General features: G+C 37.4%; 1 protein-coding gene across 4 annotated transcripts in view; it reads left to right on the top strand.

Moving 5' to 3' along the window:
- LOC148815783 (major histocompatibility complex class I-related protein 1-like) overlaps nucleotides 1–27,693 on the top strand; it is a 49,129-nt gene that overhangs the window by 10,221 nt on the left and 11,215 nt on the right. For 2 of the 4 annotated variants that reach the window (XM_088904873.1, XM_088904875.1), the window contains 4 exons: nucleotides 1,575–1,835; nucleotides 4,130–4,402; nucleotides 14,089–14,367; nucleotides 17,772–17,873. In XM_088904873.1, coding sequence (XP_088760999.1) covers nucleotides 1,575–1,835; nucleotides 4,130–4,402; nucleotides 14,089–14,367; nucleotides 17,772–17,873 — 915 coding nt within the window. Of the gene's footprint in view, nucleotides 1–1,574; nucleotides 1,836–4,129; nucleotides 4,403–14,088; nucleotides 14,368–14,880; nucleotides 15,165–17,771; nucleotides 17,874–27,693 lie in introns of those variants that run through there. The other 2 variants (XR_016086057.1, XM_088904874.1) reach the window with 2 other exon arrangements.

The raw sequence follows: 27,693 nt of genomic DNA, 5'->3' as shown, positions 1-27,693 counted from the left end.
ACCAAACCCTCAATGTCAGCAAAACCAAGGAGCTGATCGTTGATTTCAGAAAACTTCAAAATAGACATGCCCCTATCCACATCAACAGGACTGAAGTGAAAAGGGTCAGTAACTTCAAATTCCTTGGCGTCCATATCACCAAGGAACTCACATGGTCTCTTGCCTGTACTTTCGGTTGAAGACGGTTGAAGAAGGCTAAGATATGTCCTCAGATCCTCACTAACTTTTACTGATGCACTACAGAAAGCACACTGACAAGTTGCATCACAGTGTGGTACAGCAACTGCAGGACTGCTGACCGCAAAGTCCTACAGCAGGTGATGAAAACTGTCCAGTCCATCACTGGGGTTGCTCTCCCATCCACCCAAGACATTTATGACAGACGGTGCTTGAGGAAAGCTCTTAGCTTCATCAAAGACCCCACGCACCCCAGCTTCAGACTGTTTGACCCTCTACCATCTGGAAAAAGGCACTGGAGCATTTGGGCCCAGACTACCAGACTCAGAGACCGTTTTTACCCCCGCACTATCAAGCTATTAAACTCCCAGCCTCTCTCACGATCTGAACCTCATAGTGCCTTCTCTCTTTATCAAAACTCAAATGCACATTAAAATCTACCTCTACTTCTCATGTCAAGAAGCTCACTCCCCATCATTTTCTATCCTTTACTTCATTCTGTTGGTGTGCCAGCAGCCATGTCACCCTGCAACTTACAATTGGCAGCCCACTGAAGCTAAGCAGGTGTGAGCCTGGTTGGTACCTGGATGGAAAAAACTAAGGTTGATTCTGGAAGAGGTGTTAGTGGGGCCAGCAGGGGGTGCTCCCCCTGCAGTCTGTGTGGGTCCTAATGCCCCAGTATAGTGATGGGGACACACAGACAAGGTGCAGATGGTATGATATTGGTGTTTCTGCTGATGATATTGCATTGGTGGTATCTTCAGCTGTTAAATTTGTGTATTATTATACCTCTTATCATTCATCCATTTTCTAACCACTTCTTCCAATTCAGGGTTATGGGGAAGACAGAGCCAATTCTGGCAAACAGCGGGCACAATGCATGTTACACCCTGGACAGGGCACCAGTCCAGCACATGCCAGACACAAAACACAGATACACACTCTCACCTAAGGCAGATTTCCAGAATCCGTTAACCTACTAGTTACAGCATGTATTTGGACTGTGGGAAGAACCCACAAAAACACTGGGAGAACGTACAAACTCCATGTAGCACCCCAGGGCCCCAGCACTGCAAGGCAGCAGAACTAACCACTGCGCCACTTTGCTGACCTTTATTATGTTATTATCTAATTATAAAATATGAATTATTATTTTTTCTGTTATATTTAGTGTGGGTACTATTGCACAGCACCCTGACATTTTGAGAAAGCATAAGAACATATATAAATGATTATGCTGTAACCATGGGTTATCATCATCCATGGAATTCGCATGACATAATTCAATAAGTATAGACTTATGAAACATAAGTATAATTCTATAATTAAACTTAATAAGTTTATACAATAGAAAATGTTTAATCTGTCACTAATTCTCATTTGTATTTCTCTTTCAGTAACACATTCTCTGCTTTCTTTTGCAATGGCAACATCAAAGGGGAATGAAATGCCACAGTATGTATATATGGGGATGGTGGATGATGTGCGTTATTCATATTACAACAACACAATGAAAGAACCTATTCTCCTGTTAGACTGGATGAATGACACTATGGGTCGGAATTTCTGGGAACAACGCTCTTGGCATATTCTTCATCATTATGAGATCATAACATGGAGTTTGAAAAATACAGTCCGACACTTTAACCATACTGGCGGTGAGTGCAGATACATGTAACTTTTTCTATTAATACTAGAGGTACAGATCTTTGTTCTCATGAGAAGACGAGATACAAATAATCATAGGGTTTTCCACAGAAATGCATTTAAAATTTGAATGTTCTACCTGAGAATGTATGACCATCTTGTCACAACACGTTTTTCCTAACTTTTTAACACATTTTTTTGTTTTATTTTGTTCTTTCTTTTTATGTGCTGTTGTTGATTCATAACTTCGCTGCAAATTGCCTTGAAATGTTTTCACATAACAAGAAGGAATATCCTCCTTCCATCAATTTTAACCGCTTCTAATTCAGGGTCTTGGGGGAGGCAGAGCCCATCTCAGCAAGCAACAGGAACAAGACAGGGTACACCCTGGATGGGATTATGCACACTCACACACCCACACCTAGGGTCAATTTTCCCACCAGAAACCAAATAACCAATAAGTATGGTTTTGGACTTTGAGAAGAAACTGCAGCATTAAGAGGACAGTGAAGCAAACATGGGGGAATGTACAGTACTAACTCTGCATAGATAGCACCCTAGAGAGGCATCAGTTCCATTTTTTATTCCATCACAATAGTATGATCTCTTAATCACGACTGCTCATGGGAATATGGAGTAGTCCTGTACTTTCAGCACAATGTGCATTCACCATGTGTTGAAGACCTGAAAAACTGCATTCATAGGGGTTTGTTGTTATGCAAATTGCTTGCACTTCTTACATATTCAAATCAAAGCTAAAACTGTGGCAAAACCTGTGCAGATATAGTATTGCTAGTGTGAGTGTGAGACACAGTGGTGCCAGTGGCTGTATACTGTATGCTGTATGTAAATTGAAAAACCTTGGGGTTATATTCGATTCTGGCTTAACATTCGACCTACATGTACAGCATATTGACAAAACATCTTTTTTCACCTCAGAAACATCGCTAGACTACGCCCTATGCTATCACTAACTGTGGCTGAAAAGCTGATCAACACATTTGTGCTCTCTCGAATTGACTACTGTAATGCTCTACTCGCTGGGGTATCTAAATCTACTTTGATCTGCAGTATGTCCAAAATTCAGCAGCCAGAATCCTGACCAGGTCTAGTGCAAATGATCACATTACTCATATCCTGGAGTCCTTGCACTGGCTTCCGGTCAAATTCCGTGTAGACTTTAAAATCCTCATGCTCACCTATAAGGCTCTGCATGGCTTGGCACCTCAGTACCTGTTTTAACTACCATTGGCCTATTCCCCACCTCGCACCCTTCGCTCTTCTAATTCTGGTCTCCTTACTGTCCCCCAAGCCCGTCTACATTGTATGAGTGACAGGGCCTTCTCCTGTTATGCCTCCAAGCTCTGGAACTCTCTCCCCAAGGATATCAGAGTCACCTTCTCTAAACTCCTTCAAATCCAGACTCAAAACCCTCTTCTTTAGAAAAGCCTTTACTTAACTGGTTCCATTCTTCACCCCTCTGCTTTTCTTAGTACCGCCATCCACGGTTTCCTCTGTATATTGTAATTGTGTTTTATCTTGTGTATTCTTTTTATTTATGGTTGTTGTCATTCTGTAAAGCGCTTTGAGAAGCCACCTTTAAAGGCGCTATATAAAATAAAGTTTTTGATTATTATTATTATGCTGAAATAAAGTCTGAGACTAAGTGGAACCAGAGGAGTCATAGTTATACCAAGGAGCTGGGTGCTCCTAGTTACATTCAGTGTGTCAGGGTTCTTTCAGCCTTTTCCTCACGGGCAAACTGCCAGTACCTCAGCCAGAAAAGTTACAACAAGTGTCATATGAGATCAAACTTTCATATGTTTTAAATTTTCAATATGTTTCATCTGCACAATGCATCATGATTTGGCCTACTGAACTACTGAAGTCTCCCTTGAAGTAATTATCCAGTTGTTCTGCCCCCTCTTTTCATGTAGTTTCCACATATAAGGACATGCTGCCTTAAATCACAAGGTCAGGGACATAAGTTGTGTCTAGGAAGTTAATTGTTATTGCATTAAAAAAAATTCCTTTAATTGTGAATAGCAGCTCCTGTAATTGTTGGGATCAAGCTGCAGTTTAAAATGAAAACCACGCCTTTATAAAAAGTAACATTAAATTGTCCTAGTTGTAGTATCTAGTGGAATCATCTTTGATATTTGTATTTGTAAGGCTAACTTAAATAAGAACACCATAAAACATTGCTATCGTTTGCATTATACATTAAGAAAAGTTAAATTCATAGTCTCTCTATACAGTATGTTTATGATAATGTTTTTGTTTCTGACATTGTCATTTCCCCCAGATCATACTTACCAATACTCCAGTCACTGTGTGCTGAATGATGATGGGTCCAGGCAAGCAAATTTGTATTATGCATATGATGGGGAGGATTTTGTCAGTCTTGATGTGAACACCATGGCATGGGTCGCTGCTGTACCACAGGCTGTTTACTATAAGCATAAAAGAGAGGCTGACACAAAACTGCAAGAAATCTTTAAAAACTATTATCGAGAAGAGTGTTTCCAGTTGCTGAAGTGGTACAATGAGTATGGCATGGAGTCCCTTCAGAAGAAAGGTAAAATCTCATTGCTCCTTATACATTGGCAGAATAAACGCAGATATACTGTATATAGTTTACTAATTGTATATATATTTATTGTGCCCTATGGTGTCCATTTTTCTGACATAACAAACTGATATATACATATTTTTTATATCATATTCAAAACCCCAATTCAAAATGAAAACATCTAGGAGCAAGATAAGATACAGTAAAATCAGCTTTAAATAAACAGAAAGGAATTAAATATATTGGTTGCAAATGCACAAAAAATGTGAACTGAAAATTTGGTGGAAGCTTTTTTGTCAGCAATTAACAGTTGCAAGTCTTTGTGAGTAAGTCTCTACCAACTACACACAGTTTTGGTGCATACTGCTTAAATTTGCTTTAAAATGTTGAATAGGGATTGCTTATAGAAAGCTGCTGTCAGGTCTTTCTACACATTCTCAACAAAATTCAAACCAGTACTTTGACTGGGCTACTACTATGACATTTACTTTTTTTTCTTAAGATCTCCTGTGTAGCTTTGGCCTTGCAATTTACATAATTGTAAATTTTTGTCCCAGTCTGAAGCCGGTTTCCTCTAAGATTTGCCAGTATCAGTGTATGTTCCCATCAGTCTTCTCCAAATCCCAGAGAAGCAGAATTACAGTTTAACATAATGTTGCCACGATCAAGCTTGAAAGTAAGGATAATGCTTTCAGTTTAGACCAATAAATATATTTACAGTACACGTCTGACCATATGTTTGACCATATCTTTTTTTTTTGCAGTGTTATTGTGGGATTTGAGATGTTTATTTTTTTTCAGTTCCACACAAAGTTCTCTTTGTGAAGTGTCTGGAATATTGCTGACCCATGGACATTTTTTCTCACTGAACTCTGTAGTTCTTTGAAAGTTTCAATTTGCCTCATTGGTGGAATCCCTAACCAATTCCCTCCTTGCCTCCAGTTTGGAGGGACACCCTGGAGGCAGTGTCTGGGTGCTTTATTCAGACCCTTTTCACAGTTTTCCAATTTTATTACTTTAAAGCTTACAGTCATGACACCTGGAAGTACAGATACAGCTATTCAGAATGCACATCAAAACCCTTCCCTGTGGCAAGTTACCTGTGTCATATAGCAGTATTCTTCAGCAGGTAGAATTCAGCTTTTTGTTGGATGAAGATCAACAGGTGGCACTTGTGGTTTGTTAGATATTAGTGAAACAGTAGTTTCATTTGACCTGTTCTATTACTTCTTTAAATCTGCTTTCTGTGGAATATTAATATGAAATCATGTAACTAAAGGGAAATGCTGGTACAGATGTAGCCATTCAGACTGCACAGTCAAACCCTGTAACATGGGATTGGGGCTGCAGGTTACGGTGGCACGTGATTTGCTGTCCAAAGATGATCGACAATTGGCACTTGTGGTGTGCCATTAAATGTGAGTGAAGTGAAATCTTCATTTAATCTCTCTACCATGCATGTTTAAATATTGATAATATTGATAATATGGAATATCAATATGTAATTTTACAACTAAAGGGAAGTTTTGGTAGCTAAGCATACAAATAACAGGAGCATAACGTCTCTGGACCAATCCTGGTGTGGCTCCGAGTTGGAGGAAGGGAGGAGGAAGAAATCTAACTGCGGCGCGCAGTGCAGTCGTCTCTCTCAGGGACCTACTTGTAGTCCGACTGACTAGTAGAGAGTCTTTATGCACAGAGGGTGACTGCGGGTCCGAATAAGTCACTATTTTGGGGGAAGAAACTTATTCAGATTGTCCTAACGTATACTTCGGTGATCAAGCGAAGCGTCCATGTTGGCTTTTGCTAGCAATTTGAATTCTTACCTACAGGCATTCCCTGGGCAGATGCTTTGCTGAAACAAGGTTTAATTCCCTATACAGACAACATTGGCCATCACGTGATTGTCTCTAAAGGTGCGCGGAAATAGCCAGAGAAGCAAAGTTCTGAGCCCTGCAGTGTCTTTTAAACCAAAACCAAGACAGGTGATGATTGGTCGAAAGTTTAGCTGGCATTTGAGACCCATGTGGGGTTACCATGCCCTGCAGGTTCCTGATTGGTTGGTCAAGGTGAGAGATGAGTAACAATGACCTCTGACATATAGGACTGCAATCCAGATGTTCCCAAGAATCTCATGGACAGATAGGTGCCAGGAATGTCCATGCAAGGTCTTGATGCGAGAGAACAGCATCCGAAATATCCCACCAGTCATGATCCAGTTACCCAGCAGCAGTGTTAGAACGACAATGCTTCCTGTTCTCAGCACCAGATGATCCACAACAACCATAAAAGTGTGGTTTGGAGGTCTATTTCATTGAGGGCAAACTCAATTGCCTGCACCCCTTCAAGGCATACTGTCTCTTGGATTCTATCATCCAAGACAACAGTGTGTCCCCTGAAGGCATCCACAACCTTAAGTTTGGTTTCAAATCGTTCTGGTTCCAACTGGTACAGTGCTAAATCACTGAGATGCACTGTGGCCCCCTCAGGAACTGGTAGGAAAACTGTTTGATTGGGTAGCTGCACTTCGGTAGCTGTATCATGTCTGTTGTAAGTTACTGTAACCGTTAACTGTGGTGTGCTGACCAGCCATTTCTTTCCCACCTGCTCTGGTTGAGGTTTGTTTTGTTAACCTCCCCCTGGCTCGTTACAGTAGTGTTACACTTTTCGGTGGTGGCTCCTTTCCTGATACCACACAATCTCTGGGTGGTGTCCCTCAGGAAGGGCTTACTTGGATGCAGCCAATATATATTTTTAGTAGATACACATATGAAAGTTTGGAACCAAATATGAACTCAGTTCGTCTTCTTGGTAAGCTACGAGCAGTGGGGTGGTTAACTTCACATGCATGCCCCCCCTCCAGAAGCCAACATTTGGTGTGGACTTAAGTCTGTATACAGTATACTCTTGTTGCCCACAATGGGGAGCTTCAACAAAAACCCTCCTTGGTTTTGAGGTTGGTGTATTGGAATGGCACTTTCTAAACTGTATACAAGGTGTGCCTGCAGTGGCTGCACAGTCTCTGAAGTGGTTGTCCTTAGTGCTTCTTCTACTAAGGAGAGTGGGACCATGTCGTTTGGAATTTGTCCCATGGCTAGATTGTTTACAATGGCACTGAGCTCCATGAGCAGGTCCTGCATTAACATTTTGACCTGTTGCACAAAAGTATAATCCCACTGTATCACATCGCCAGTCCTGCCATCTGTGTGGAGGGTGTTATTTAACACTGCAGCATGAAGGTTTACAGCTACTATTGTGCCCTGTAGGGTTTTCCCTAGGCTTCTTAGCTGTTGCTGCTGTTGATAGAGCCTGTCACTAATCCCTGGCATCTCCTTCCTGGAAATCCTGGAAGATCTGACACACCTGCTAAAGCTGCTCTTCCGGTTCCAGGGCATCTGCCTTTTCAATCTTTTCATGCCTTTGCTCTAGGAACCCCGTTGGGAGTGGTGTGGCGGTGGAGCCTGCCTGACCCTCAGTTGAGCGGCCATCTGGAACACCTGACTGAACTGGGATTATTACCCCATTCTCATTGTTCAGGTCCACCCTGCAATCCTCCTGATTGAGGAACCCCTCTATCGGTATGTCGCAATCATTCGCTGGGGGTAGATGTAGTACACCTGCTCGCTCCCCCCTTCCCTCGCTAGGGGGCCAGGGAGCTGCCCCAGCACTGCGATAGCTAGTTCACAGTCATGGAACTCACTATTAATCACCAGGCCCATGTCAGTGTGAGCGGGGATTCTGACACCCCCTTTTGCCATGTCTTGCACTGACGGGCAGGTGGCTCTGCCATTCAGATGGTCAGATTCCGGCTGACAAACTTAGCTGATGGTTGGTGGAAAACCTACTTGGCTTTCCTTCTTTGTCCCTTCCTTGGGACCAGGCGTACTGGAAACCTTGCAGTTGAGGCAGGAACAATCAGGTCGGTTTCATTCACTACCTGGCAGGCCTGAGGAATGGTTTGACCTTATTGCATGTTCTCTGGGTCGGAGTTTAGGGGATTGGCATGTTGGTCCATGCATGTCCACAACAAAGACAATTCAAGCTGTCTAGCGAGGTTTAAGGCAAAACTAGACCTGAACTACATTTTTTATGCATCATTTGAGTCCCTGCCTAACTAACTAAAGACATTGCATGACTTTAAGAGCTACAACAATTTGGGTGTAGATAGTTAAAAACCACTTTTTATGTGAAAAATGGGTGATTTTTCTTTCTTCTTCATGATCAGCTTAGAATCACTTTATTTTGTAATCGCAACATGCCTTTTGTACAGAAAAAAATCACATTCTCCTGTCTTCCTGTGGTGTGAAGCAGATCAGCAGGTTGCTGAGAAAATAGCACACCACCCACTGAGTTCAGTCTGAGAAGCCTGGAGCGCTTACTGCACCTAGAGTGTCTGCCTTTAAAACATAGTTTTTAAAATTTATCAAGCAATGTTAATCATTTATTTTAACTTCATGACTTTTAATTATCATTAAACATAGCTTTCTCACCAGTTAGTTTTATTTTTGAAACCATCATTAAACAAACCTTATTGTACTTCCAATGACATTACATGTGGAAAGCTTATAAAAGATTTTAATCGTATTTAGTTTTTCATAGATTTTAGAAAAGTTTAATCTATACAAATATCACTATTTGTATAGTGATATACAGAAAAACTATTTCGAGAAAAACTATTCTCGATTGTATTTGTGAATGTTATGTCTCACTAATGTCACACAATATTTTCTATACAGCTAAATAAGAAAGTCAGATGTTAGTATAAACTTTGTTCAAATATATGTTAAATCTGACTATCAGAAAGTAATTAAAATATAAACTTATAAAATGTAAAAAAAAATGAAGGTAAAATATACTTTAAAATTAAGCCAGGATTCACTTTTTTTTGTCTGTCTTCCCCTACTCCCTCTCACCCGCTGTGATTCGGACACAGAATGGTTAAAAATGGGGAGGCAGCCAAGCAGCCATAGGGAAGGGGGAGGTTCGTCTTCCCACCTCTATGACCTCTAAAATGCCAAAGAGGAATGACTTAAAAGACATACAGAGCCAAAAAAATTTCAGTTCCGCTTTGAAGGTACCCACCTCGTGGAAGAATTTTCACCTCGAATGTTGCCCACCACCTAACAAGCAGACACAAACTAAATAACAATACAAAATGGATTTGCAAGAATAGTGATTACAAATGTTTTAAAAAAATGTACTTGCAAGTTCACAGTAATACACTGTTATATATGTCACAGTGTAGTGCCTATAGGCACACTACACAGTGAGGGACACTGTCCACTAACCCCCTTTCCCGAAAACATCACTGGGGCAATGTCACGTGGCGAATTCACAGCTGGATACAATTTTATCTTGCCTCGTGAAACCCAAAATCCAGACATTTGCCAACATATTAACCATTATTATCCAGCTCAGTAATCTCAGTGTGCTCTCACCAGCAGCCATGTCACCCTGCAACTTACAATTGGCAGCCCACTGCTGCTAAGCAGGTATGAGCCTGGTCAGTACCTGGATGGGAGACCTCCTGGGAAAAACTAAGGCTGCTGCTGGAAGGGGTGTTAGTGAGGCCAGCAGGGGGTGCTCACCCTGTGGTCCATGTGGGTCCTAATGCCCCAGTATAGTGATGGATGAGATGTAAAACCGAGGTCCTGACTCTCTGTGGTCATTAAAAATCCCAGGGTGTTTCTTGAAAAAAGAGTAGGGGTGTAACCCTGGTGTCCTGGCCAAATTTCCTATGCCTCCTAATAATCCCCCTCTATGAATTGGCTACATTACTTTGTTATCCTCCCCCCACTCCGACGGCAGGCGGAGCGACATGCTGGTTGGAGTATTCTCGGTCTCATTTAATGGCAATGTCAGCTCAAAGATTTGGTTCAAACCACCAAATGGAGACAGGTGTGCTGACAAGCGGACCCTGCTGATGTGGGATTAACGATTTCACCAGTTGTCACGCGAGTGTGATGGTGTAAGTGCCTGACTTATAAGTGAGAGGTCGGCTGTTCAAATCCAGCTATCGCCACAAGTTTTCTTTTAACAAACATTTCTTTGAAAAAGTAAAATAGCAATATTATGGACAATTAATTGACTTTTTTATATTTCCAAATATCACAACATGTTCGAATCTAAGTCATTTTTTAATAACAACAAATATTCACCATCTTTCCCTCTGAATCGCTCCAGTAGCAGGAACCTCTATCGTGTGGATCCCTTCAGATCTTCCTTCAGATTTAAAAGGTTATTAATAATATGTTCGGTGTCGCATCTTCCCAGTTTAGCTGATCTTTTGCTGCCTACGCATGCTTACACAGCTCCCTAGGTCAATTTCTCAGTCAGTCATACTTGACTGAGAAAGCTTTAAAGAACTTAACAATTTTATTATTAACAAATTGTAAATACGATGTTTACATTGGCATTATTAATTTTTCACTTGAGTGTATGGAGGGGTGTCAGCTGTCAATGAGAGCAGATACCCTCTCTTAGGCTGGGCAAATGATTTTTTTACTTTTAAAAAAATAAATTAAAAATTAGATATAATAATATAAATATTTACTACAATACAATACTGCAATGTTTCGGCTGTGAATCCTTCTTCACGTGTGAGGGTCTTCAGCTCAAAATGAAATGTTTGGAGTTTGTAATTTAGGGCGCTGTGGACGGGTTAAACTTTAATGCAAGAAAAATGTATTTCCCACAAGCTACAGTATACTGATTCTTATGTAAGCCCGTTTCCGCCAGGGAGTTAAAAAACAAATGCGCTATGGTATTCTCTCCAATGCAGTGAAGTTAAAAAATATCTCTGATGCTGTTCCTAAATAAATATCGTTTATGACCATCAGACGCTTGTCTTTTTTCCAATGGATTGAACAGGGAGAGACATTTCATGAGAGAGACACACACAAAATCTATACTTTTTCATTGACAAAAAGTAATGCCACACTCTCTTGTTTAAAGCACCACGTCTCTTCCCGTTAAAAGAAGGAGACACTTTACACTTTAACTCTTCAGTTCACAGAGAAATTTCACCAGAGCCTCTTCTCTTCTTTTGTCTAATTTTTAGTTTAGCAGCATTCAGGCAGTGACCTCAAGCAAACCCATAGTTGAACCAGTTCAGAGCCTACATTACATTTTCACGTTTCATTTTGAGCTGACCCTCACACCTGAAGAAGACTTCACAGCCAAAAAGTTGCGTTTTCTCTTTTCTCTTTTAAGCATGTGTACGATGCTGTAATACAGTTTAAAATAATTAAAAGTCTAAACAGTATCAACTTGAATTCTAATCTATATTAATATAACTATCAAGTGGTGTTAAATAAATACAGCTTTTTAGTATAGATAACACTTTTCTAAAATGTATTAAAAATAAATTAAAAAATAAATATAATTATATCATTATTAATTTCTTTAGATACGCGATTCCATATTATATTATGATCAAATTCTAAAAGTATGCTTGTTTACCCTGGTATCGAGCATATTCGTAGAAAAGCTTAAAACTATCACTTTTCTCACAAAGTACTGTATACTGTATTAACGTACAGTAACATGGTCAGAAGGAGCAAGGAGCACGTAAAAACGTTTCCGAAATAACCACATGTAAGACTTTGATGCTTAAAATGTTTAGGGAGAAATGAAATACTGGTATGTATTTTTTCTTTAAAATACCAAGACCAGCCATATACAGTACAGTATACATACAGTAATATGTTTATGTTCCTAAATTAATATCTTTTATGAGCATGTGAAAGGCATGGTGAATCGGAGATTTTCAATAATTACTTTGTATGATTGGAAACAAATGCGTGATCGGATCAACGAAATGCTGTGTTGTTTTTTATTGTCAATGAAAAAATAAAGTATTTTCGTTAACAAAGACAGTTATAAAGAATGGGGACCACAGTAATACTTTGAGTTTACAGCTTGTCCAAGGTCATTCATTATTAATACTATTAGTAATATCTTTGGTAAAGACTTTGATGGCGACAGCTCAAACGCTGTACATGAGAGGTTGAGCTTTATTAGCTCCACCCGGCGGTAATTCAGGATACTATTATCTTACTTGCAGTAAAAGCGGTATTAAACAGTATTATAGTGTAACCTGTGTTATGACGTGTTATACTGCAACACACTCACCGCGTTTTACCATGGTATAACCTGCTCATTTTGAATGGCTGCATCTGTATATTACGTATGAGACTGTATGGCTTTAAAGCCACTACAGTACAGCATTGTGAAATATATTTTTCACAATCAAAATATAAAGTTAAATGGTATCCTGATTACACATTGCTGAAATTTACATTAAGGCACAAAATACAGTAGATTATCTCAATGCGGATTTAAGTCTGACAGAAGCACACCGGTTCACAACAAGCCACAGTAAATTTAATAAACCGTTTTCATACTGTATATCCAACTGAGTAATGTTGTTTTTGTAATGTCACTCTCTTTTTTAATTAATTCAACATTTTAAAATACTGTATACAGTTTAAATTAATAAAAGTCTAAACAGTATACAACTTATATTCTATAATTTAAAAAGATTGTCAGCATTGACTGGGATTCGAAACCAGACATTTTTTGGCAACAGCCCAAATGCTTCTACACACCATGTTAAGCTTTCACTGCTCTACCTGGCAGTTTTACATAGCAATGCAGTCCCAGAACTTAAGATTTTTAAAAAGCTGTGGTAAAAACGCAACACGTGCGCTACAAAATAGTGCATTATCTCTCACGCATTCTGAATGGCTAGATCTGTAGCTAAAATTAAAAATAGTGTATAATAATGTTTCTGAATCTCATTAATAATATAGATTTCTGAATTAAAATATGTGTTTATATAGGTGAAAATAAAAATTAAGGTTCACAGCAGTATTCCACCTTTTTCATAAACTCTTTTGTATCAAACTCTTTAACCTGGTCACTTGGTATAGTTACAGTATGTTCAAAAAGTTTTAAGATGCTCATTTTAACTTAATTTTTCAGGAGCACTAGCTGCCAGCTAGCGTATTATCACTTTGCACCTTGTAATAGAAAACAGAAAATGAAACTTGTAAAAAATGGAAAGAGCTACACTTGCAGTTTTTAATTTAGCAAGTGATACATTAGTGGTTCTGTGGCAGAATTCATGCCTGTCATGCCAGAGGCCCTGGTTCGATTCTTAGCTAATGCAAAAGCTGTATGATTAACAAATTGCCTCATGAGCAAAATAATGACTCTACAATAATAAAATATAATAAATACATATACTATGTTGACATTTTCATAAATTATATTAATAAATAGAATAGTGTCCTATCCTGTGTGTATCCTGCCTTAGTCCTTTTGCTTGCTGGGATAGGTCCAATATTGAATATTGAATATCGAATGTTGAATACAATATTTAAAAAATGTATAGTAACAGCTCTTAATACATTTTTAATTTCTGATGAATAGTCAGAATATTAGACACTCATATTTTGCATGGCCAATGACATCAAATATACATCTCTTTTGACTATTTAAGAGCTGAGTGTTATCCATGGGCTCAAGACCTACTGTATGTTAACCAGTTGATGCTGTTAGGCAAGGAATGCAAAATTATTGGTATTATTATTATTAGATCATGGTACTGGCCACTGTACCATTATGCCACCCTACATTAAAAAAATCATACTGGAAAAACTAACCACACTAATATTTCTCTTCTCCAGTCCGCCCTAAAGTCATGCTGATAGAGAGAAAGTCTGTGGGACACGACATAATTTGTCACGTAACAGGATTCTACCCCAGAGAGATTGAAGTGAACTGGATTAGAGATGGAGATTATCTGCTTGAAGAGGGTGTATTGAGCCAGGAGGTGTTACCCAATGGAGATGGAACCTACCAGGTGCGAAAGACCCTGACAGTTAGTTCCGAGGACCAGAAGAAACATACATATTCCTGCCAGGTAGATCACAGCAGTCTGGATAACAAAAAGAGTTTTGAGTGGGGTAAGAGAAAAACACTTATGAATTATTAAATTAAACTAAGTGCAAAGGAAAACTGGAAAACTACAGTATATACATGAAAAACCATTAGACAATTACAAGATAGTATCCCTTAAATTAAAGTTCCTTGTCTTTAGCTACAGTATGTATCCTAATATTTAACTATACACACTCCCTCTGCTGGGTGATTAATTTCAGAACTTGTTAAAATATATATATATCTTTAAAATATTCTATAAATATTTAGAAAATAAAAAATGAAACAACTTAATTTGATAGTGTCCACCCCTTTGTAATGACAGTCCTAATTTAGCTGAAAAGCAACAAATGACCTTGAAAATCAAAATGTGTTAATTTGTAGGTAATTACATAATTTCAGGATAATTTCAGCAGTTCCTATAGGTTCTCTCTGCTATGTTATTCAGTTTTGATTAAAGATTTAACCACTAACACATAGAAGCTTTCAAGAAAGCTCTGGGACAAAGCTGTGTGAATTTCTCACTTTTTTGTTACCAGACTGAGAGAGGCCATGTTGGACTTTTCATCATAGGAAGATTGAGAATGGAGCCTTACAATGTCCTTGTCTTAGTTACCTACTTGAGATATGTTGCTTATTTTGCTTATCACAGACGCTCCATTCTGCTGTACTACTGTACTTCTTTACACAGAGAGGCCTAAGCTGTTATTGTCTGGTAAAAGGCAACAGAAAGATTATATGATATTTTTCTTTGCTGCTACATAGATTAAAGTATCTCTTGCATTCATCTCATTACAAATTGCCTAACGTGATATCCGTCTATATGTGGGCTGTGTTCCATTCAACAAGAAGGAGAAATAAAGAAAAATGAAATAGCAAAATATTCATGTGTCTCGGATTTCATCTTGTGATTCGTCTATGTGTGGAGCATGCTCTAAATGAACTGAAGAATTAAAAACAAAACTGTTTCATGGACGTGGCTTCTCAAGTCTGTTCTGTAACTCCCATATTGTTTCCCCTGCATCTCCAATAATTACCACTCTTGCAACCAAAGACTGAACTCTTGCTAAAATACAACAGATTCTCTATAAATGGTAAATTTCTTCCTTCTATCACAATGTAACATTCACCTCATTGCAAAGCAGACGATCAGTTGTAGGATTTAGATTTGGTAAACTGAAAGCACATGCTCTCCTTCTATGACAAGTTGTAATCTCCAGAAGACCTTCAACTTTTTGGACAAATACAGTAAAGTTACTGCCAATAACGTCAGATGACATAAAACACCATATTGTTGAGAATCATATTATTCTTATTGGAATACTGGAAAGTTTTTTTGATCATTCTCTTCTAACCTCACCCTTCCTTCTTTTTGACATTAAGCATTTTATTGCTATTGTAAAGAAGCTCAGGAGTAGGTCATCCACAGTTAATGTGGAATTTGAGTTTTTCCATTGATTCTATGTTGTTGAGAAATGCCTTGTCATGTCTCTATGCAGGTTCCTCACTCATCTTCATATTTTATGTTTTATTTTATATAATATATATGTTATATTATTATTATTAATTGTAGTACCCAGGGACTGGAATATATTTATATGTAGCTTCAAACAATGACATCAGGAATTATGATGATTTAGGACAGCTGGGGCAAAGGGCCTGGTTGTCATCATTCCTCACAAACATCAGTGAATATCTTCTATTTTACTATACTATACTTTAAAATTCTTCTATTTTAAGGACTATTGAGTTATATGTATTTGAGTCTATTTAATATTCATGGTATAGTGAAATTTAGATCGACGCATTTGGCTAATCCAAATCCTGGCCATAACATATGCATACATATGTCCAAAAAGAAGAAGCAAGCAGTACTCCAAAATTACCAATGCAGAAAAGATCAGGAACTTGCAGGTATTAAGAAAAAAATGTGCTGTGAAATTGATTCTGATGTATGTCTGGTATGTCTTTGAAGACTGGCAACCATATGTTTAACTGGCATTGCCTTGGCAGACAGTATGGTTATCGGAGAATATTTCTGAAAATATCAATTGTTAGAATTCCTTGAAGGTGAGTGAGCAACCAGCTGCTGACTTTTTAGTGAACACCTGAGTCAAATATTCATTTAGTACACCAATCACTTTCCTTTAATTGTTTACGAGTTTCCCATTATTGTCTCAAATATATGTTACTTTATCCTTGATGGCTCATTAGCTGGTGTAGTAGCAGAATTTCTTTAAACTGTTAAACATTTTTCACAGATCCCATATTCTGTGCAAATCCACTCCTCTGGCTGATTTCTTCAAAGCCTGATGTCTAAATTTATTGTGATTAATTTAATCTGAACAGTTACAGAATATGTTATCACAAAGTCAATTCTTCAGAACACTGAAACAAAAAGCATAAGACACAAATTGAAACTATGTGGCAGTGTGTGTAAAACAATTCTAAACAATTTTTAGACTATGAAATATGCTACTTAAACATGTTGTACACTTATATTAAAATAGCTGTATGAGATTGTTGGATCATCATATCAAAGAAGAAACATTTGTAAGGAAATGAAATGCTTGCTTAATTGGATTGAAATCTGGAGAATGACTTGGCCACGTGTTTTGGGTCACTGCTGCAAAGTGAAGCACCACACATTTCCTTCTATAAAAGCAGACAACATGTTTCTGTCAATTTCAGATTGCATTCTGTTGCTGCCATCATTAGTTACATCATCAATGAAGGCCAGTGAGTTTCTAATGAAGCCATGTACGAAATAACCTCTATCATGCTTCATAGATGAGATTGTATTCTTTAGAGAACCTGTAGTTAATTTCTTTCTCCACATTGTGTGGATCTGTGCGCACTTGCCAATGTTTAATCGAAGTTAAGCAATATTTAGTTTTATTGGCCATACGTCTGTCCAGTCCATGAATTTATATTTGTATTTTCTTTTCCTCCATTTCAATGTTTGGTATTTTCCTTGTTTTTTGTATTATCTGCAAATTTGATTAGTTTCCTAACTATGACAATGTTAATCATTGATAAAGATCAGAAGAGTAACATGGGTAAAACATATCCCCGTTGTGAGTATAGAATGAGCTGCTTAGCCATCTTGTTGAAGCTCATACCCAGGCTTCTTTCAAGAAACAACTGGATGAGATACTTGTTTACTGCTAATTGAGATTACCAGCAAGGCTGTAAGGGTACAATGGCCTTTAAACATATATAATCTTTTTAATGTACTTGTACTTTAAATGTTATTTACTTCAAATTCATGCTAGATCACAGGACAGCTGTATAATAGAAAGGTCTTACTATTAATGCATTGTAAAAAAGATGGTACACTACAAACAAAAGTACTATGGGTAACTTGTGTCTTATAAACAGAATCTGATATCTGCTGAAGGATTACTGATCTAATATTCTCTGCTTTCAGTTCCAGATGCTGGTCAAAACACTGTAATTCCTGCTGTTGGTGGAGCTTTGGTAGTTCTTGTTATAATTATGGCAGTTGTCATCTGGAAGAAAAAAACATCAGGTAAGAGAGAGATGTAGGGTAAACAGCTCATTTTTAAAATAAATTAATATTTGTTTTTCATACATATCTATGATGCATACAGAATAGTTGATAAATTCATGGTGAATGATAATTCATGATTTTATTGATTTTTTATTTAGAGTGGCCAAATATACCTATCCCATTTGCAATTTACAACAACATTTTTCTAAAAAAATCCTAGAAATTCCTATGAACAAAATCTAATTGACATATTCCCGTTCATATTTTACCTTTTTAAGCACACCTGAGTCTTACTTCCTGAGTAGGAACTCTTAAGTGGTCATCCATGACTTCCTGTTTCACTAGAGTACTGTATAAATATGAGGTGACACGCAGGCCAAACACCCTTAGTCATCCATCAACATGGGGAAGATCAGAGAATACATAAATTAAATGAGACAAAAGGTTGTTGACCTTCATAAATCATGCAATGGCTGAATAAAAAATAGCTTCACACCTGAAAATACCCATTTCCACTATTAGGGCAATAATTAAGAAGTTTAAAACAACTTACTGTGATGAACCTGCCTGGAAGAGGATGCAAGTGTATTTTGACCCTACGCATGTAACGAACAGTGGGGAAAACAAAGGGGAAAAAAGCATGCAGGATATGGGAATGAAACGGGGGGGTGTCCATCGTGTGCTGGTGGTCGGGGGGAGGTGTGGCCAAGGCAAACAATGCAGAAAAGGACATAATCCCCGCTGTGAAGTATGGTGGTGGATCTGTGATGTTGTGGGGCTGCTTTTCTTCCAAAGGCCCTGGGAATCTTGTTAGGATACATGGCATCATGGACTCCATCAAATACCAGGAGATATTAGATCAAAGTCTGGCTGCCTCTGCCAGGAGGCTAAGACTAGGATGTGGTTGGATCTTCCAGTGGGACAATGACCCAAAACATACCTCCAAATCCACATAAAAATGGTTCACTGACCACAGAATCAAGCTTTTGCAGTGGCCATCCCATCCCATACAGTATGTATTCTCCCACCTCATCCAGTGCTGTTATCTTGGCAAAGGGAGGATGCACAAAGTACTAAATGTGGCACATCCGTTTTTGAGAAAAATGTTTATTTTTTTATAAGGATTTTTTTCTTTGAATAATTTTACCTCACTGAAAGGTTAGATTTCTCTCATATTTTCAATGTAAGATCAAGCTGATAAACAAGAAAGACGTTTTTCCATAGCTTTTTTACTCATCTTTACCAAGGGTGTAAATAATTCTGGAGGTCACTGTATAAAAAATAGTTTTTTCCTGTTTCCTCGTCCTGCAGGGGAGAATTGGAAAGTTTTGCCAGACCCCCTTGAGCCACTTTTCTCTAATACATCACAGGAACCAAAGCCCCATACAAGAGGTTTAGCACCTGTTGTAGGAGAAGTGTGTCCCTCAACTACAGCCTAAAGCACCACAGGACTGCAAAAACTAGGGAATCAGAGGAAGTTGCTGTGTAGACAGAAGTCAACAGACGGCTTTTGGGGGATTAGTCATTACTCCTTGTCAAGGAGGGATGACTAATCTCACCCAGTGCTCAGCCAGTTGTGTGCCAGATCTTAGGAAATCTGGGCTGAACTCTACTCTAACCTGTGAAACCTGGATTATAGAGCTTTAGGCACACATGAAGTCTAAGGAAAACCTTAAATAAAAAATATTGGTGACAACACGAAAAATTATTCTTTCTAGTTTATCACAGTCTCTTAACCTTCTTGTTTTTTATAGGAAATGTGTAAAATGTACAAATACTAGTTTTTGTTCTGGGCTGCTGATACCTCAACATACTGTAGGAATCTAAGCTATCTTTCTCAGTCCTCTCTGGGCTCAAATTACACATACCTGAAGAAGGCTTCACAGCCAAAACGTTGTGTTTTCTCTCTTCTCTCTTCAACATGGAATAAACCTATTACTTATTCCTTGGAAGACTATGCATGCTGAGGCAGCTACCCACCTGAACTATTCTATAATAATTATATGTTCTGAAATATCAACACTACCACTTGATATTTGTATTTGTATTTCCATAGGCAGAAAAGCAATGCTTAGCTTTTATGTACTCCTTAGATTTTGTAGTCCATTTTAGTGCCCTGTATAGTCTCATGTAAGATGGTGTGACTTCAGTGCTTCATGACCTAAGCATAGCACTTGCAGTAGGTGGTGGGATATAAGAATAAACCCATTCAAGATTCCCAGGTCATTTTAGAAAATTGTTTCTGTAAAGAATTTAAGAAAATATTTGAAAACATGTTGTGGAAGGAAAGGAAATGTGCACACACATCATGATTTTAATCAAAAGCTTTTCCAGTTTAACAATATTGTTTAGAGGAAAGTATTATGGTACAGTTACTTAGATTAACTTGTAAACATTGTAATCCTGAGGTTTGTAATTGCTTCCTTCTGTAGGTGCCAGGAGGTCTGAATACATATCAGCACAAAGTGAATACTATCGACATTTTATTGCATAAGTTAAACAGAACACTTCTAATTTATAGAACAGCAACACCAAATAAAATGAAAACTATATTCTAAAATAAAATGTGATATTTATTTGATCTTTTTATAACTTTCTTGTAGAGATGGTTGTGTTTTGTAATGGGATGGTTGAATTTTCTGGAACTGTAACGGTTCCACCTTCCTGCTGCCAGAGGGCACTTCAGGCACTGGCTGCTGGCCCGGCTGCACATCTGCGTCAAGCCTTAGTGAATCACAGATTGACCAGTGTACCTGGGACTCTAAGTCTCCCTTCATCAGCTCAATATATTCAGTGTTCTCATTCACTTGTGCTCAGTCTCGTAACCTCTGGTTTAAACTCTGGAACGTAATTTGCCTGTTTTTTCCTGTTTGTTGCATCCTGTTTCTTTCCTTTTTCCCTCTCTTGTCTGGTTTCAGCCCTTTGTCTAATTCTTCTTCTTTTTCCACTGTTTTCTCCTGATTCCTCTGTGTTTTTGTTCCTCCACTTTTTGTGTTGTATTTCTCAGAGTGCCTTCCCGGTTTCTGATTTCAGCCTGTTCTTGGACTGTCACTTGATTTATTCTTCTGGTTGTTACTTTAGTTCCTAGTCTGTTGGTTCCTGCACAGAGTCCACTTTGCTGGTCATTTCCCTGTCTAGGCAAACCTTACGGGAACAATTTGAATCTGGAAAAGTAAATTGTGAAACAAAACTTGAACTTGTACTTGCACACAGATTCAAAATATGCAACATATAATTTATGAGTTACAACAACAAAGCATGCACTGCAAACAAACGTGATTACAACACAGTATATGTGAATCAATCTTCCTTCCACTGTGGCCCAGAAATGCAAAACACAAAAACAAAAATGAGTGTATAAAAAACAAACACAACACAAACAACAATGAGAGCCTGAACAAAAATAAGTGCACAAATAAAAATGTGTTCAAAACAGAAATAGGTGACCTCTGTTGTAGGCTGAGAGTGCTGAATGGAGTGCATGTGTTGAGTTCTTGATGAGATGTTTTTGTAAATATTCTAAAACCTTAAAAAAACACCACAACAGTAGAATGTTCTGTCCATTTGGTGGAGGGCAGCTTGCTGAAAACTGGATGTTTTGCTCACACTGAGGTCAAAGCAATATATTATCAAGTGCTCCAACCTTTAAAGAGCTATCCTTCTATCAGAAGCTCATATACAGATGCAGCCACTCGGAATGTGCCTCATTTCTTTGAAACGCGGCCCCTGTAATGTAGTGTGTTACATTATGTGATTCACTGGCCAAAAGACGATCGATAGGTGGCACTTAGATGTTAGTGGTCTAAGTGGTGATCTAGGTGGTGCGTTAGATGTTACTGAAGCAATTGCTTCATTTAAATTTAATCTGTTTCCCTACTTCTTGTCATCTTTAAATCCACTTAATATGGAATATATAATATGAAATTTTGCAACACAATTGTAGAAATGTTGGTAGTTGACAATAGAAAATATCATAAATAATATTAATTTAGGAATATAAATATATGGCTGGTAGCAGTAACAAAAATAAAATAAATAAAATACACAACAGTATTCCACCTTCTTCAATAAACATTTTCTGCATCACTGTGATTATTTTGGAAAAGTTTTGACATGCTTATTCCAACTATATTAAGTATATACTTTATAAAAAGCTAAAATGTTTTAATCTTTTCTATGTGCTGTCATTATTGTTGTAAAAAAAAGTTTTAAAATCCAGTTAATGCGGAATATTAATATGGAATTGTTGTGTCAAACAAATGACAGCAATTTGGGTGTCCGTGTCTTCTTTATTACATATGCATATGGGAACCTAGCTCTTGCAGGCTAGACTCAAAGAAGTATTACAAAGAGTGGTCTTTTTGTACAGTAAAGTCTGTAAAACTGGTCCATAAAAGGTAGTAGACATTGGCTGTGCAAGTTCCTCTGTTTTTGTAACAGGAACATATGGCAGTTATGCCTTGTGATTACAACAGACATGACAGTTCAGCATATACATACAAAAGTGGAACTACATACTTTCACAACTGCTGGGGTGGAAAGTTTCAAGACACAAGTGTTTAAGATATAAATGACTTATACCTGAACTAAGAATAATTCCTTCAGAATCAAGTAACTAAAGAATCACATGAAGTCATATCCATAGATATACTAAAACAGTAGCGTACAGATCAATTAACTGCAGTGTGATCATATAAACATACTGTATACATAGTATGATACTGTATGGTTTTCAAGGTACTACAGAACAGTATGTGTGGAATATGTTTTATAATCAAAACTTAAAGTAAAATTGTTCCGTGATTACTTGTTGCTGAAACTTGCATTAAGACATAATATAGACTATTTTAATGTGGATGTAATCCTGAAAGAAACATATTGCGTTCACAACAGGCTATAATAATGGACAATTTGTATAGATCCAACTAAGTAATTTTGATTTTGTAAAATACCCCTACTTTCTTTTTTAATTAATTTAACATACTGTAATATACAGTATAAAATTAATAAATGTCTAAACACTATACAGCTTAAATTCTTCAATTGGAGAAAGATTGTCTCAATGGGCACAGTATTAACAGGATTCGAAACCAGGTGTTTTCTGGCAACAGCCTAAATGCTCACACACACCAAGTTAAGCATTCACTGCACCACCTGGCAGTTTTTTTATATTTTTAAAATAGCACAGTGGAGTGTGGTTGGGTGTGGTGTGTGCCCTTCAGTCTGCTGCATTATCCGACATGCATTCTGAATGGCTGGATCTGTGAGTGGCTTCTTATACGAGTTTCCCACTCTTAAAATTTAATATTTTACTTGAGAAATGCAAATATAAAGTCTATAGTATTTTGAATTATGGAGTTTCTTTTCTCAGTGTGGCGTGCTGATTAAGAAACAGAATGAGAATCCAGAGGTATCTGCTGTACAGCAGAGGAGGGATTCATGTTGTTCATTTTAGATGTTTACTATATGTTTTTGATTACTGTGGTTATTTTAGTTATTTAAATTAACTTAAAGCCATTGCATTTTACTTTACTTGATAGAGTAGAATTGAGAGTTTCTAATGTCTTTTAACCATGCATACCATAAACTGTAGGACATTATGCAACAGTATAGTGGTGGACTTGGTTGTATGCGAATTCTCTGCACCGAACACTCACAGATGTAAAGACCCTAATGTTGAGAGATGCGACAGATACCTTTTTATTAGTAGAGTAGCATGGGATAACTGCATATAAAAACTCTCTTTTCTTTACTGGAATAAGGCAGGGATTGTATATCTGTTTACCTCATGAAATTAAGTAGTAGTGGAATAAAACCTCAACCCAGGGCCTGGATCATGAAGCAAGATTACTCAATTACTAACCAGTTAACTTTTGGAAACATTGACAAAAGTCTGGATTTTCAGTAGAAGTGTGAGACTGACAACACTAATCAACAGGTACTGGCTTCCTATTTGTGGTACCTTTCAAAATATGTCCCTCTAAAACATGCCTCAGGAAACAGTTGCTGATTACTTTCCGGCATGATGTCAAATGACGCGATTAACCCCGTGATACTGCGACACGCCCACTGGGATATACCGCGAAATACCCCACCCATTTTGAATGGCTGCATCTGTAATTGAACATGTGACTGAGACCACTGTCTGAGCATCAAGGAAATTATCCGGCATCACCTTGTAAAACTGCCAGGAGGAGCCAATAAAGCTTAACCTCTCATGTACAGCATTTGAGCTTTTAAATTTAAACTGTGTATTACAGCATGTTAATCATCAGTCATTAAAAAGTTGGTATATTTTATGAAAGCAAGATTGCTCAGTTGGACAAAAGTACACAACCTACCTTTATCAGAAATATTTTTGCATCAAAGCCTTTGCCGAATATATTACTAATAGTATTAATAATGAATGACTTTGGACAAGATGTAAACTCAAAGTATAATTTCTTTAGCACATTTGTACAAGCACTTGGAATCTGTCCAAGCCCCACTTTGTCAGGCATTTTCTTTTACTGCAACGGACATAAAAACTCCCTTGCTTTTAACAGAGCGTTTCATAATTTCTAACTACGAAAATTATTTAAACTGCAACACTTATCATTCAACCAGAGCTCAAAATATCACAAGGATCCTCAAGAGCACAGCAAAGACTGTATTAAAAGATACTTGTATCAGATAAATGAGAATCCAGGCTTTTTTTATCAACGCTTTCTTTTCCGTATACCAGATATTATGGAACCAGAAGGGTGTCAGCCAGTCAGATTCCAGGAATCGGTACTTTAAAGAAAAAATACACACCGGTATTCCATTTCTCCCTAAACATTTTAAGCATCGAAGTCTTTAACTAACATGTGAAATAGCGTGTAAAAAAGTGGTAATTTTAAGCTTTTCTGCTAATACAATATGGAATCGCGTATCTAAAGAAATGAATAACGATATGATTATATTCGTGTACTGCGACATTTCTTTGAATAAATAGAATAGCAATATTATGGACAATTAATTGACTTTTATATTTTTACATATCACAACATGATAGAATTTAAGTTATTTTAATAACAATGAATAGTCACCTATGCGTTACAATATAAACATTTATATTGATTTAAATCACGTTTTAGTTTATTAATTTGGGTGTCTCCTCTTGCCAGAAAGCTCTAAATTGCATTTTGAGTGTGGTTTTTGACTTTTTTAAATTGCAACCCATAAATAAAGCTGATACTGTTTAGACTTAATTATTTTAAACTGTATTACAGCAGCACAATGCACAATGCAACGTAAATTGCAAAAATGCACTTGGAATCTGTCCAATCCCTACTTTGTCAGGCACTTTCTTTTACTGTAACGGACATAAAAACTCCCTTGCTTTTAACAGAGCGTTTCATAATTTCGAACTACGAAAATGATTTAAACTGCGACACTTATCATTAAACGAGAGCTCGAAATATCACAAGGATCCTCAAGAGCACAGCAAAGACTGTATTAAAAGTATACTAGTGACAAAGTAGTATACTTTAGATCTTTTTTTCTGAACCGGGGAAAATCTGATCATGTTTCTCTATAACAGTAATAAAAAACATTATTTTACATATCACCTTTATGTGATATCACTTTAAGGACAGCACATACAAGGGTTAATTGCACAATGGACCGCGCAAAGAAATTTAAAATAGTCTTCTTTAGGTGTATGGGCAGGAGTGGATCGCAGAAGGCATAATCAGTAAATTAGGAAAACAAAGAACAGGACAGGTGAGACGTGTATCCAGAGAGTGAGTGATCAGAAAAAGGAACAACTGTGACGACCAGGTTTTACGCTCTCTTTCTGCTGAATGAATAAAAGCATTTTATTAAAAATGCGTTTGCGTTTGTCTGGGTATTTACTTTGTAATCTGTGGTTTACATCTACTGTATTGCTTTGAGATGCCACTTTTAAAGGTGATATGTAAAATAAAGTTTTTTATTATTGTTATAGAGAAACATCATCAGATTTTCCCTGGTTCAGAAAAAAGATGATTAAAATCTGTAATCTTTCCACTTGTATGTCATCGGAAAATACAAGACGTTTCTGCTTTGTGTAAGGATGGTATCAGAAAGTAATCTAAGGGGTGAGAAAGCTGTGCTCCTCAAAGCGCTTTACAGGATAAAAACAATAACAATAGTGTTAGGCTGGGCAAACAATGTTTTTATAGAAATACAAAATAAGATATAATGATATATTCCGGCTTAGACATTAACGAGTACAACCTCCCTCTCTGTGGGAGTGCTGGCTGTGACGAATTAAACCGGTTTCACAGGTATTTTCAAAGTAGAAGGGGGCAAGATTTCCAGCGAAAGACACCTCCCCCCCTCCAAAAGTACAGTACTTACTAGTTAAGAAAGCTAGGCTCCTCAATGAAATCGCTTTAACATGCTAATGCGTTGGTGTAACAGTCCGGGCGTGGCAAGCTTCTAATGTCAACTCGACTACGGCGAAAGGAACCCTTCTTTCATTGGAAGACAATGAACATATTCTAGCCCTAAATGAATTAATAGCAAACATGGTTTACATAAAAGACATTTTTCCAAGAAAGTTTAGTCTTTGTCACTAATGAAACCACTAAATAAAGACATAAATATAGAAATCTTAATATTTTTAAAATACATGACTTTGCTAAAATTTATTTAAAAATAAAAACGATTACAAACGCCAGCGGAGAGAGAGAACAGGGGAGGGATATTGGTTTTGCATACGGGGCGGGGGTATGGAAATGAGGTCTATTTGGGAATGTGGAGTTACATGTTCTGGCTGTTTGTGAAAGTATTACAATATGTATCTTTATAGCAGGTGGTGTACAGCTTTTTAGTATAGATTACAATTTTCTAAAATGTATTTAAAAAATAAAAATGATTACAATCTAATCTTTCCACTTTTGATCCCAATATCCCAAGAAAAATAAATCTAAACGGGGAGAAAGCTATGCTGAAAGTTTATTAAGATACTTAGAAAATAAAGATATCAATTTATGTTACATTTGTCTGATTGTGAATAAAAAAAAACACATATTTAAACACGCGTTTGCGATTTAAATCAATATAAATGTTTATATTGTAACGCATAGGTGACTATTCATTGTTATTAAAATGACTCAAATTCGATCATGTTGTGATATTTAGAAATATAAATTTGTTTGGTGCGAGTGAGGTTTTATTTAATCTCTGACCAAGGGAAACGTTTCATTTTTTCAAAGAAATGTTTGTTAAAAAAAAAGTCATGGCTCCAGTGGGATTCAGTCACAGACTGTGTGACATGGAAGTCAGGAACCTAACCCACAGTGCCACCGGCAAGGTCACATGCAGAGTGCTGAAAAAGCACTACAGAAACATTATCAACAGACAATGTACAGCATGTACAATTCTTGTGTTGCGGTACATGAATATATTTATATCGTTATGAATTTCTTTAGATACGCGATTCCATATTATATTCCCTTTTAATCAAATTCTAAAGTATGCTTGTTGACTACGTTAGCACGTTACTTAAAGACTTTGAAGCTTAAAATGTTTAGGGAGAAATGGAATACTGGTGTGTATTTTTTATTTAAAGTGCCAAGACCAGCCATATACTGTATGTTTATGCTCCAAAATTAATATCGTTTATGGCCTTCACACACCATAAACGTATGCTCCTATTCTTTTTATGCTCAGGTACTAAGATTTCCCTTCAGTGGTAAAATTCCATATGAATATTCAATGCTAAAATGGGCACAGTAAAGACATTTACTGTAAATCTTTCTACGACTGACCAATGGACCACGAGTGCCCCTGTCGGTTAACCAATCACGTATCGCGGTATTTTGCGTCA

This window comes from Atractosteus spatula, chromosome 24 (genome assembly GCF_055471065.1).
Source record: "Atractosteus spatula isolate fAtrSpa1 chromosome 24, fAtrSpa1.hap1, whole genome shotgun sequence".
NCBI lineage: Eukaryota > Metazoa > Chordata > Actinopteri > Semionotiformes > Lepisosteidae > Atractosteus > Atractosteus spatula.
The sequence above is the reverse complement of the archived record's forward strand: the minus strand, read 5'-3'. Positions and strand labels throughout refer to the sequence as shown.